Raw genomic sequence first — 13,140 nt, forward strand, 5'->3', positions numbered from 1 at the left:
AGAGTCCCCATCTCACCCTTCTACAGGTCCCACTCCAGGTTCTCCCTCACCTGTGGTCTCTGCGTTAGCTTTTCTCTCTCCCCCAGTCTGCTCCACAAGTCTACCGAGCACTCAAATCTCACTCAACTCAAGCATTTGCTTCTCTGTGAAGTTTTCCCTACGTCTCCTCTGCTCCCATGACACCCTATACATACCTCCCATGTGCCCCAGGACTCAGTCCTCGGACCTCTTGTCTTTACCAACACCTTCCTCTTGTCAATTACACATTCCTCCTAAATCTATATCTCCTGCCCCTGACTTCCCTGGGTTCTAGGTTAATATATTAAAGTCTCCACTTGGATATTTAGTGGGCATCTCCAAATGAAGCCACCCAACCCTGTGTCCTATTCCTCTTCCTATCTTCCCTATCTCGGTTGAGAAAACTACCGTTCACTCAGTTGCTCACGCTAAAAACGCAAAGGTCATCTTCCATTCTTTTTTCTCTTATATCCCACAGCCAGGGAATCGATAGGCAAACCCTACTGGCTCTATCTTCAAAAATACATCCAGAATCAGGTCACTTCTGACCACCTCCATTTCTACCACCCTTGTCTAAGCCACCCACCATCTCTCACCTGGATGACTGCAATTAGCCTTCTAACTAGTCTCTCTACTTCTGCCCTTACTTCCCTAAAGTATTTCACATTAAAATAACCCACATAGTGATCCTATAAAAACATAAGCCAGAGCATGTCTCTCTCTGCTCAAAACCCTTCTATGCATTCCCATATTATAAAATCCAAACCCTTATGAAGGCCTATAAGTTGGATGCCATACAAATTATCATCTAAACTGAGACATTTATGTGAGTGAAAGAGAATAAATGGGAAGTTAAGTTATTTTCTCAAAGCCCCACAGAAAGTAACTAAATACAGGTTTCCCCAATTGCAAGGCCCATGCTTACTCGGGAAGCCTCTCAGCCTTGCGATCAAATGAAAATTTAAAAATGATCTTAGATAATAACGCTCTGCTTATTATAGTGATAATAATAATAGCAACAACAAGTAATATGTAGTGAGCCCTTACTACATCAGCTCATCTCATCTTTAAAGTTGGGATTTGAACCCAAGCTATGCTCTTGACCTCGAGGTCAAGTGGCCTTCCTAGCAAGAGCTCAAAAACATCTTCTGAACGAGCAAAATAGGAATCACTAGATGACCTACATTTATTTAAATCATCTCACTTTTCAAGGCAGAGCATAATTCCAAAGGAAATCTTAGCTTACCATGGACCCTGATGAATGTGCTGTTCTTCTTGGTCATGAGCCCACTGGAAGCGGCACAGGTGTACCACCCTTGGTCACTCCGGGTTACACCATCTATAGTCAAGGTGCTCAAAAACTTCTTCATCTCACTCCCAGACTGGGTTTTTAGGTCCCGGTTTACAAGTTTCTTATGCTGATGCTGAAAAAGAGTTTAGTGAACTTCCAAAGTCCAGAATAACACTCCCTGGTAGCTTCTAGATACCCATAAAAGTCTTGGCCTTTGGTGAACACTATTTAATGCTAATAATAGATACTTCTGAACTTTTATCATCATGCTGATGACAAATACATTTGGTTTCAGGAGAAATAAATAGAATCAACCGAATCAGGCATTTTCAAACCTCACATAATGGGAATGAGATCAATGTAAACTGCAGAAACCCAAGGAAATATGACTACTGTTTAAGGAGAAGTGTGTCTCATGCCACCTCTTGAAAAGAAATTCCCTTAAAAGGAAAATAGATCAAGGACTTTGGAGAACAGAGAAATAATGCAACCTAGAAAGACATAATCCCCTAAAGAAAACTAATCTTCACAGCCTGGACAGAGTCCTTGGTTTTGCATCTTTTTTTCCCATGAGTGCTGTATGTCCTACAGTTCTCTTAAAATGTGTGTGTGTGTATGTGAGTGTAAGTTAAGGCCCTTACATTTTATCTGGCCAAAGAGGTCCCTATCTCTCTCAAGCAAACTTCGTTGGAGCTTATTATCAAAGTATTTGGAGGTCTGGCTTTGAATTGTTAGTGTTACCTTCAAAGAAGGGTATTCCCAGTTGAAGTCAATCCCCACATTTAGTTCAGTTCTTGCTGTACAATTTAAGACAAGCTTCTCTCCAACAGACAGCTCAACTCCGTGAGGGGGGCTCAGAACCACATCATAAATCTTGTACCCTGGAGCAAGTACATTGGAAAAACAGAAAGTGAGAGGGAAACCAAAATCTATAACTTGGCACACATTTTTTCAGACATGATGCAACTTCAAAATGTGTCACATCATTTTTCCCTGAGGGCCTCCCCAAACCTTGGTGAACTCCCAGGAAAATGGTCTACAGAGATCCACAAAGCAGCCCTAAATGGATCTCAAAGATGTTGTAGCCCAGTGGACAGAAAAGCAGTAAAATCTGAGAGGTCAATAGTCAATGCGGCCGGTTTTAGAAAGCTACCAAACTTTCCATAAAATAGGTATAATTAAAAGACTTGATGCCAAGCAATGCTCTGAACATTGAATTTTCCAAACAATACGCTCCCATAACAGAACTCTTATTCATTCTTGGTCTTGGTAAGGAAGGAGAAAAACCTCAGTTGCACATAGGTTTACTGGGTAGAGAAGAGCGGATGTAGTGAATTGCTTAACAACAAATCTTGAAATAATGTATTTCTCAATATCTCTTGTCCTCCAGAATCTTAATATAAGAAGCTAATCTTTATTTTCTGACATTAATGATACAAAAAGGAATTGTCCTCTTACCTACAACCACAACTATGTACATAATAGACTGGTAACTTTCATCATTAATTTTTGCTTCACAGAAGACCATGCCAGCATAGCTGATCATGTAGCTGGGAATAGTGAAGCCTTTCTTGCTGTCCCAGGAAATTCCGTTACCATCAGGAACAAACCTCTTTTCTGGATACCTCTGGGTAGAAAAAGAAATATCAAATATTTAATCAAGTGCTATCCAAAAGTAAAAACCATGAACACTAAAGAATTCATCTTATTTTAAGAATACAAATTGGTTTTATTTCTTGTCATTTTGACCCTTCCTAAAGTTTCCTTTAAAACTCATTGTTGACTTAATGTTATATAATGCATGTAATATATATATATATTTATAATATATATAATGTTATAAACAGGCTACCCATCTTAATACTAGCTTAATATTATGAAAGGGTAAGAGATGAAGAAAGAAGATGTAACTTACTGCACAAAGTGACACATTGAGGTTTGAAATGGTCCCCAGACACGGAATCACCACAGTTTTGTTTTTGTTCTCAGTGATGTACACAACTCCATGTTGGTCGCTGACAGAAGCAATAAACGGAGATCTGTAATCTAGAAGAAAATGTAGTTCCATGAGTTAATGGCATTTACTAGAAAAGTGGGTCATCTTTCAGGTTCATAAACTCTAACCAGAGAAGTAAACTATTGGGAAAGACATTTCACACTAGGCAAAGGAATCCAGAGGTAGGTCTGCTGGTAAATATCTGGCTCCAAGGTTATGCTACAGGAGGGGGGGTGTGTATGTGTGAAATATCTGGAAGAAAACTCCCAGAATGAGACTGGCTCCTTTTGCACTGATGATCAACAAGTAGAGTGTACTTTATAGGTTCCACATTTAAGCAGATTGATCATTACAGTTTTTTCAAAGTGAGGGAGCACACGTCTTCATTTTCACATACATTTTCATATGCACTATACATCTTGCATGTACATAAGTTTTAAAGTAAATTTAAAGTTAAACCTGTATAGTTTACCTACTGAGTTTTTTGATGTTAAAAACTTCATGTTCTCTCTCTTAAGGCAAATAGTGTAACTGTCATGAAAATGGGTTAATGGCTCCCAAAGATTTTTTAAAGAAATGACTAACGATTTTTAATTCAATAATTCAAGAGAAAGTTTCACGTGAGTATTTTAAGATTGTGAAGACTAGATATAAGATTCTTTATATAATAATGTTGAATAGTTAAATTGTTTATGTTTCCTGTTTAATTGCATTTAGTTTAAGATTCAGCAATCATTAATATCTTCAATGACAAAAGCCTGAAAAGCCACCATGGCAAAGACTGAGAAAAAAACAAAAGAGATTTTAATGCCGTTCAAACACTGTTCGTATGATGTTAACACGCTGCTGGGAAACGACTCCTTTTCCCAGAGATAGAGTTGATGGGTGTGAAGCCATGCCTGAAATCTCAGAGAGATAATGGTTCATGCCACTCTCCCCAACACACCTGACCAAGCATTTTCAGAGCTCTTCAGGATGGTTGGTTCAAGGAAAGAAAGAGTTAATTAAACCAAAGGGGAGAAAAGCAGCTAATTCCCTGCAACAGCAGAAGTTTGATTTCCCTCCCAGCTGGACAGCACAGAAAGGCAGCCAATCCAGCCACCACATGTCATAGTCATTATCTTACGAGACCAAGACCCACTTCCCGGCTCCATCCATTGCTGGAGGGAATGGGGTCAGAACACTAAGGAAGTAAGGTGGGGACCAGAGGGGATATTAAAGGACCATCCATAGGGAATACTTCAATGTTTTCTTTTCCACTGTTAAACTTCATGACCAAAATCTCGGACAACTCACCTCCTAGAACGCCAGGCTTAGACAGGAAGCAGAATTTGATGGTATACTCAGAGACAGGCAGTGTACAAATAAACAGTGCTAGGGATTGCTACTTCTTCATATTACCTACCTTTCATCTGCATGCTATGAAATATTACATAGCTTGCTTACAGAGCAAGTCTTTGGAAGCTAAATTAACCCCTTGACGTAAGACTAAAGCTATTCAGTAAATCAATTCTATTTCAGTATCCCAAAAAGAGGAAATAAACAAAAGAAACCCAAACAACCACCCATCCTCTCAAAATAAAATATTTACTGTAACTCATGAAATGAATTTTCACATGTCTCCAGGTTTCCTGACTTGGGGAGAAGGAAATAACGAGATATTATGGGAGAGGTTCATCTTGTAGTATTTCCAGACAGCCTGAAAGCAGGAAATCCTTGCAATCTTCTGAGAAAGCCTGATCTCCCAAGACTGCCAGATCAAAAGGAGCCAGAAATTCTCGAAGATCTGGGCCTTGTCTCTTTCAACTTCTGCAGAGGGGAGGAGAGCACAAAATTCTACCTTGGACTGTGCTTACCCTGGGCAAAAGTAATTCTCAAATATTGTGCAATCCAGGAGTGACATACGTTATTCTGATGTGGTCCCCATTCTTCCCTTGCACTGACCATACTGCACTATTGAAACGCAAATGGAGATGTGCAAGTGTGTCTCCCAAAGCTGATGAAATTCCTGTTCTGTAAAAGATGCTTCTGGAAAAAAGTCTAAGCCATCTTCACCTGCTTCAAATTCTCTAGGATGTACAGAGGTATGTAAATGTATAAATAAAATGTCTAAAAAGCTCATCTTTACTGAAAAGAAAAATATTTAGTATATCTAAGCAAAATATTATACTATAGACTTATACCCACCCAAGTTATATGATTCATATCTCATTAGTTAAGTCAGGTTTTCTTAAGTTAGCATAAGATTTTTGAAACACGAAGGAACGAATAATTCAGATTATAAATGCTAAATACATGTGACATGGAGTTTACCCTACATGGATGTTAAGTTGGCCTCCACAGTGTAAATCCCAAATTGCAAACTATAGAAAGATGGAGCGTGTCATCCAAGATCTCAGACCACACAAGCAAAGGAAACACTGTCCTCCAAAGGCCTTTTGAGGCAGTGACTTTATTTGCACAAGTGTATGGAAATTGTTTTTTATAAAGTGTAAGTGGGAAAAGAAAAGTTCCTATGAACAAAAAAAGCTCCAGAGCCCTTGGCTGACTCCCTGTGCATTCTTGGGGAAATCTCCGAATCTGCTGTAGATAACCTATCTCTCCACAGAAACCTCTCCATAATTCTCCCCTGAATCTTCCTTTTCGAGGATGTCAGGGTTTTTTTTCTCAAGCATCAGAAGACTTCTTATAAATCTCCATTGCCAACTGTGAACACAGATTTCCCTTAGAAACAAAGATCAGAACCAAACTAATTGGGCAATAGAGATGTAGCAAGGCCCAAACTGCAGAACAAATCACTGAGTCTTGTACTCAGAGGAGGCCTTGGGAGAGAAGAATTTTGTAGATTCCTGTTGGCAGAGAGCCTTTAGAGCGAGCCTTTGTTGTCCGGATTCTTCTTTGCACCGATTGTGTTTTGTAACTGGTAAATTAACTTGGGAAGTGAATTCCATTTAACCACTTACCTTGAACATACACATAGACGACGGAGGCCATGTCAGTGTCCCGGTAGAAGCACTTGTAGGCTCCAGTATCATTTCCGATCACTTTTGGAATGGTGAGCATCTTACATAAGGCACTGTCACTGCAATCCGTCACCTCCACTCTTTTCTCAGAGCCGCTCTGATTGTTGGGCCAAAGCCAGTCCAAGTCCCTCTGACCCCTGAAAAATTCATTCCAAGCAAGTATTTAAGTGAAATGCCTATGAGGCTGTTTCTAAGAAAATAGAAGGTTTAGTTCTCAAACTTATACAAACTCCTCAACAGAGAGATTCATAGCCTTCTACCACAATGACAGATTATATGGACAAATGACAAAAAGCCAGAGTCTCAGCTTCAGAAATCACTTATAAGGATTCCCGAGTTTTCTATTACTTATTTTATTCAACCAACAAATATTTATTAAGCATGTGCTATGTGTCAAACGTTGTTGAAGACTGGGAATACAGCAGTGAACAAATCAGATAAAAATCATTGCCTTCATGGAACTTGAGTCTAGTTGGAGGAGACAGGCAGTAAAAAAGTACGTAAACTTCAATAAAGCTGAAACTTTTAAAAAGTAAGTAAAATATGTTGTATAAAAGGTGGTGATAAATACTATGAAGAAAGTCTAGAAGAGGCAAAGAAACAAGTGAAGAGTTCTAGAGGGAGGGGGCTTGGTGAAGTGGGCCGTATAGATATCAGGAGGAACAGAGTTTCAGGCAGAGGGAACAGCCAATGTCAAGGCCCTGGGGTGGGTGCCTATCTGGAGTATTCGGGGAATGGCAAGGAAGCCAGCGTAGCTAGAGAAGAGTGGGCAGTCGGGAGAGTAAGAGGTGAGGTTAGGAAGGAAGGGGATGCAACTGTCTAAGGGCCTCGTAGGACCTTGGAAGGATGGCATTAAAGCACAGATTACTTTCATTGCAGCATTTCTCTACAAAGCCCCAAGGAAGACAGTCAACATCAAGAAGAATGTAACAGCACTGACCCTTCTTTAAAGAACTTGAAATTTCCACGAAGTTGCAGTTACATTAATGAAGTTACTTTTAACACACTCCATTGTTTTTCTGGGGACATAAGAGGTGTATATATAGAATCTTGGGGAATTTTAAATAACCTTTGTTGTTAAGGGTGGGTAAGAGGAAAATCTGCTGAGAAATGCATCTTGAAGTAGCAAAGCTAGGCAAACAGCACCTGTTACTATGTTTTTTCCCAAGGGTTGGGTATTGGTCCCCTACCCTTGATAAGGCAACTAGGGTATCCTTTACACTCGGCAAGCTAAAACAGATCTGTGTCACTGTGCTGAACACTTGGCATTCATCAAGCAAAAACAATGGCAACAAGCTCCCCAAGGTTCTTTGTGGACCATCAGCACTGTTCTCAGGGGGCAAGATCACCTCTACCCACCTCCTCTGCCAAAACCACACCGGTCCCAAGAAGCCTCTGGCTCTGTCATACATAATCACTACATTAAACCCTAAAGTCTTCTACTTTTCTCCCTGAGGTAAGGGCTGGAAAGCAAAATTTAGACGCCTCCTCATCTTGTCAAAGAGGCCTATTTCCCCAGCTAGCAAAAATCAAGAGCATGACTTCTTGCTAGCTGGTGAAAGAGACATGCCAGAACCTCAGGCCAGAGCTTGACATGCACTCAGCAATATTAATGACTGAATATAAAATTGCAACTACAGTCAGAATTTTTCCATAAAATAAAGTTCCTGAAAAGTGCTAAACAGATGTCTAAGAGCCATTCTGAGTATAACAAATACGTCCCCAAACTTCTTTAACTCTAAAGATTTCATTTATTCATTCAATATTTATTGAATGTGTATTACATAATATACGCTAGGTGCTATACTGGTTATTAGGTGTGTGTGTGTGTGTGTGTGTGTGTGTGTGTGTGTGTGTGTGTGTGTGTGTGTATGTGTGTGTTGGCAGAGGGTAGTAGGAAAAAAATGCCAGCAAAATTGTACAGAATTTTCCAGAGAAGACCTTCCTCTTGTTTTCATTATTACATTAGCTCTTAGAAACCTCACTACTTACACACAATTATGAAGACTCTATTATAATTCTGATGTATGGAAATTATTTTTTCTTTAATAAACAATGATATTTGACACAGGAAATCTGAATCTAAAATGTATCCTTACCTGCAAGTAATTTGAAGCGTTGTGTTAGCCATAATTGTAAGTATGTCTTTTTTTATGCTGAGCCTGGGTGGATCAAGAGAAACGCTAGACAAACCTAGAAACAAATTAAATAAATGAATATAATTGCCACTCAGACCCAATAGGAAACACCTTCCATAAACAATGCACACCCTATACTTTAAAACACCTCTTCAGCAATTCATTGTGTAAAACTTGTGAATTTACTTTTCACCATTCCCAGTAAAAGTTCACAAGCTGTGTCATAACAGGAAGAATGGGCAGATGGTCATAAACCAACACAACAGTTCTGCAATTCATTGAGCGAGGGTGGAGTTCCTGTTTTCCTGCATTGCCAACTTCAAGGTCTTACAAAAGGATATGGGACATTGAAACCAAATGAACCTTCATCTGATGATCTCACTCCCCTGGGAAAGGACCCACTGACATTTCTTATAAAACATAGGATGCACACATTTGACTAAATTGCTGATTAATGAATACTACTTAGAGAGATTTCTATATAGTTCATCCATGTACTTTGAGGGGGGTGGGAATGTCCATGACATTGTCTCATTTTCCTTTATCAATTTTCTAGTGCACTTCCTCTGGTAACTGAACTGCCAAGGTTGAAAGACTGTACATTAAAACTAGATGAGAGGAACTGAGGAAAGAAACATGTTCCCATGTCATATAACATGCATATACTTTCCTTCAGAAAACAGAACTTAAAAAGGGTAATGCAGGACTTCCCTGGTAGTTCAGTGGTTAAGAATCTGCCTGCTAGTGCAGGGGACATGAGTTTGATCCCTGCTCTGGGAAGATCCCACATGCCGCGGAGCAACTAAGCCCGTGCACCACAACTACTTAGCCCCCGCTCTAGAGCCCGCGAGCCACCACTACTGAGCCCACATGCTTCAGCTACTGAAGCCCGTGAACCTAGAGCCCATGCTCTGCAACAAGAGAAGCCATGGCAGTGAGAAGCCTGTGCACCACAATGAAGAGTAGTCCCTGCTCGCCGCAACTAGAGAAAGCTTGCACACAGCTACGAAGACCCAGCGCAGTCGTAAATAAATAATAAAGTTAAAGAAAAAATAAGTTAAAAAAAGGGTAATGCTAATGAATTACAACTGGGGAATCTCAACTTACTGATCAAAGCGCTGAGCTTGTCCTGACACCAAGCTTGGAACACAGGAAAAGTGTCTACCTAAATATACCATGGAACAGATTCCTTGCCATGGGTCACTCTACAGCAAGAAGACTGAGTTCTCTGCCAACTAAATGCAAAGAACTACCAGGTGTTGATAAAGCATCAGAGAAAGAAAAACTGTCCACCATGTCAGGGTCTTAACTCATATCTAGATCTTCAAAACACAACCTTAAAAAGTGATTGATGCTGGGTAAGCACCCAAGCTTCTTACGATCCTTAACTCACATCCACTAAGAACAAATGACTCTCTAGGCCTAAACTGGGATTGACATTGTTGGGCAAATAAAAGAGTATTAGCAAATATGAAAGAGTATGAATAAACAGAGTATGAGCAAATATCCAGTGTAAATATGCACAGCATTGAATCTGTGGACCCCAACGTGAACAGCTGCAGGCAGAATGAACAGCTGATGACTCGTGTTCTCATACGCTCACTCAGATGTGTAAAATAGGCTGCTGTAGATTTGTTAATCAATATTAAAAAAATTTTTTTTAACTGGAAATTACTTTATATCAATAAATCTCAGGAACTAATTGGCGTTGGAACTGCCATGGGTTTGGGGCAGTGGTTCTTAAACTTTAGCACGTGTCAGAATATGCCTAGGCCTACAAATCTGCATTTGTAGGTGACGCGGTCATACATGGTCTACGGGCCACTGTTGGATGGCTATTGGTCTGGGTGGTCATGCTCAGTTAATCAGCAGAGCACTTTTCAATATGAAGGAAATAACTGCTCCCAAAGTAGGCAAACAATAAAGCAAAGTGTTTAAAAGCAAAAGAAAAGTCTTCCAATAATGGAGCCCCATTTTGTGTCACGGAAGGAAAATGAAAATAATTCATTTGGATGAGCACAGATATCAAACTTGACTGGGAAACACTAGGTTGAGAAACATGTCAAAAACAGTAACTTAATACAATTCCTATGATGACCCAAATGAGAAAGAACCCATTATTTGGGCACATTCATGTGAGAAAAAAAATGGTAGTAAAGACTAAGCTCTAATTAAGCCAAGCTCACCCCACCACAAAAATAAAAGATTCTTGAACCTCTCCTGTAAATCACTGCCACAGATTATCTCACACTCTAGACACACTTTCCAATGTTAAAAAAAAAAAGGTTCTCCATTCATAGGGAGCCAAAACAACACCATACTATTCTAGAGACATGTCTCCAACAAAAAACTATTCAACAAGGCTATCAATAATGATAACTTCAAATTCATATATGTAGACCAACACTCAATTTCTTTTTGCTCCAATAAGCTTCATTCATTTTCACTGACAAGTTTGAGTTCTGCTCTTCAGAAAGTTCTAAAGAAATAACTCTAAGAAGTACATACGCTGCTACTCAATAAAAAGCTCTTCTATGTTCAAATTCCATGGCCAAAATTAATTCATTTGTGCACTATTACCCTTCCAGCTCAAAGACAGGAAGGAAAAACAACAGTGCCTCTGTCTCTAGAATTTGATGGCATCAATTATAGCCCAATCCAATTAAGCAAGTCACACACTCCAAAAGGGCAACCTCATCATTATATTCAGGGCAGCCCGATTACGGTTACTACTGCTGTGCTATGAAACACCCCAGACTTAAAAGCAACTCACTTCTTTGTGGGATACAGAACAAACCACAAGTTCCAGAGCTTCATTCTCTCACCATAAAGGGGAAGAGAGAGGTCTTGTCAGGGACAAATGAGTGTTCCTGGTGGAGCTGGCCTGGATGAACCAAGTCGTCATTCAGAAAATTCAGTAACTATAGACAGATGATCTTGTTACTATATATGTGTGTGGGTGTCTTTAAAAAAAAAAAAAAAGACATGTGATTCTTTAATTTATAAGGAATTTTCACCTGAATCATTTTACCTTTTCTTCCTTTTCCACCCTCTCCCCTTTCTCACCCTCCAAAGAGTGGAAATCTGTAAATCAACAAACTGGCTACAGGAAAGAGATTAGAGACAGATGAGAAAGAGAGAGATAAACAGAGAAGGAAATAGGGATGGGGGAGAGAGAGAATTTATTGCACCAAGGGCATGCGTGTTCCTAATCTTCAAGGAGTGTGAAATTTTAGACGACAAGGAGAGTGGCGAGTGGCGCCCAATCTAGGTACCAAAACCTTCAGAGCAAGTTTTCAGAACGTGAACTTCTGACCTGTGCTTACCCGAAAGACCAAAGCGCTTTGAAAGATGTTAAACTGTTTTACATGAGAAGGTGACTATTACTTGGAGACACTTCGGGAAGCTGTCACAGCCCCAGGTCCAAGCCCAATTCCCCTTTCTCTCTGCGAGGAGAGCGGCGTCCTGCACCAGGAAGAAGAAAAAGTTTCCCTCTCCCCTAGACCCCACCTTATACATTGGGTGTGTACGTGAGTTCGAACCAAAAGGGAACAGTAGACCGGGTTCCCCGTTCGACTCCTACAGAGGCAGAGCTACGCGCACGCTGCCGTCTGCCGAGCCGGCTCGCGGCCCCCTAAGGGCTTCCTTCCCCGCGTCCTGGCTAGGATGGTGCGCGCAGCCGGACAACGCTTCACCGCCTGTTCCCGCCTGCGGGGGCACCTCCTGCCTGCCAGCCACAGGCGCTTTCCCACTCCCGCCTGCTAAGAGCACGGGTGTATCGGCTCTGCAGGACACGCTCCAGCCCAGGCCCTGTCGGAGGCCAGAGTCGCGGAAATGGAACTGGGCTCAGGAGACCACCAACTCGCTGCGTAATCTTAGGCCAGTTACTGAGCTTCAGTTTCCTCTTTGATAAATGAAAAAACACAGTGTGAAGTCACTTTCACCTCTCCAGCTCTATGACTCCCAGTTAGGTCCGGCCTCCAGGGCCTCTCCGCATCCCTATCTCTCCGCCCGTACCCGACCTTCTCCGCTTTCCTTCTAGGGAGTGGGCTCCTTACCCACAGAGGCAGCCCGGGTCTCCACGCAGAGCCACAGAGCAAAGGCCAGCAGCGCCTTGCTCTCCATCCCGCACCTCGCGCCGGGCGCAGTGCCCAGAACTCGACCGGCGGTTCTCTCTCCCTGGTCCTGCTCCGCGAACAAGGCGCGGAGGTGGAATGCGCGCCGCCGCGCAGGGCTCCGACGCTCTCAGGGCGAGGGTGCCCCGGCTTCGGCCGCGGCTGCAGGGGCGTCTTAGGGTGCCAGCAGGAGAGGGTAGCCCGACTGCCAGACAGCTTAGGGCTTTCTGTAGCGGGCAAGTGATACCCCCTGCGGGCAGACGAAACGCAACCTTATACCTCCGGCTCTCCGGGATTCAGTGCTGGGTGAGGAGCCAGAGCCGAAACTCTAGAGCGCGGGGGCGGGGCTATGCGGGGCGGGGCTTCCCTTCGCAGCCGGCCCCGCCCCTCAGCCGGGTTCTGTGAGTGGACCCGGTGCTTCCCACGCCCACTACATCTCCCCATCTCCCCACTTGCACCGGACTGCGTCTGGCCCGGAGTGGCCCAAGGGTGAACGTTCCGGGCGCAACCACTCCATTTCTGAAAGAAAATGTAGCCCATAACGGGTTCTGAGCCACTC

The 13,140-nt window shown here is 42.0% G+C and overlaps 1 protein-coding gene across 3 annotated transcripts in view; it reads right to left on the reverse strand.

The window, feature by feature from the left end:
- KDR (kinase insert domain receptor) overlaps positions 1-12,826 on the reverse strand; it is a 43,588-nt gene extending 30,762 nt beyond the window's left edge. For all 3 annotated transcript variants that reach the window (XM_082838078.1, XM_082838076.1, XM_082838077.1), the window contains exons 1-7: positions 12,525-12,826; positions 8,428-8,521; positions 6,269-6,465; positions 3,225-3,355; positions 2,768-2,936; positions 2,051-2,190; positions 1,265-1,442 (exon numbers count right to left, since the gene is read on the reverse strand). In XM_082838078.1, coding sequence (XP_082694204.1) covers positions 1,265-1,442; positions 2,051-2,190; positions 2,768-2,936; positions 3,225-3,355; positions 6,269-6,465; positions 8,428-8,521; positions 12,525-12,591 — 976 coding nt within the window. In that variant the 5' untranslated portion in view covers positions 12,592-12,826. The remainder of the gene's footprint in view (positions 1-1,264; positions 1,443-2,050; positions 2,191-2,767; positions 2,937-3,224; positions 3,356-6,268; positions 6,466-8,427; positions 8,522-12,524) is intronic.
- Positions 12,827-13,140: the final 314 nt, after the last annotated feature.

Source organism: Leucopleurus acutus, assembly GCF_964270905.1.
Source record: "Leucopleurus acutus genome assembly, chromosome: 4".
Classification (NCBI taxonomy): Eukaryota; Metazoa; Chordata; class Mammalia; order Artiodactyla; family Delphinidae; genus Leucopleurus; species Leucopleurus acutus.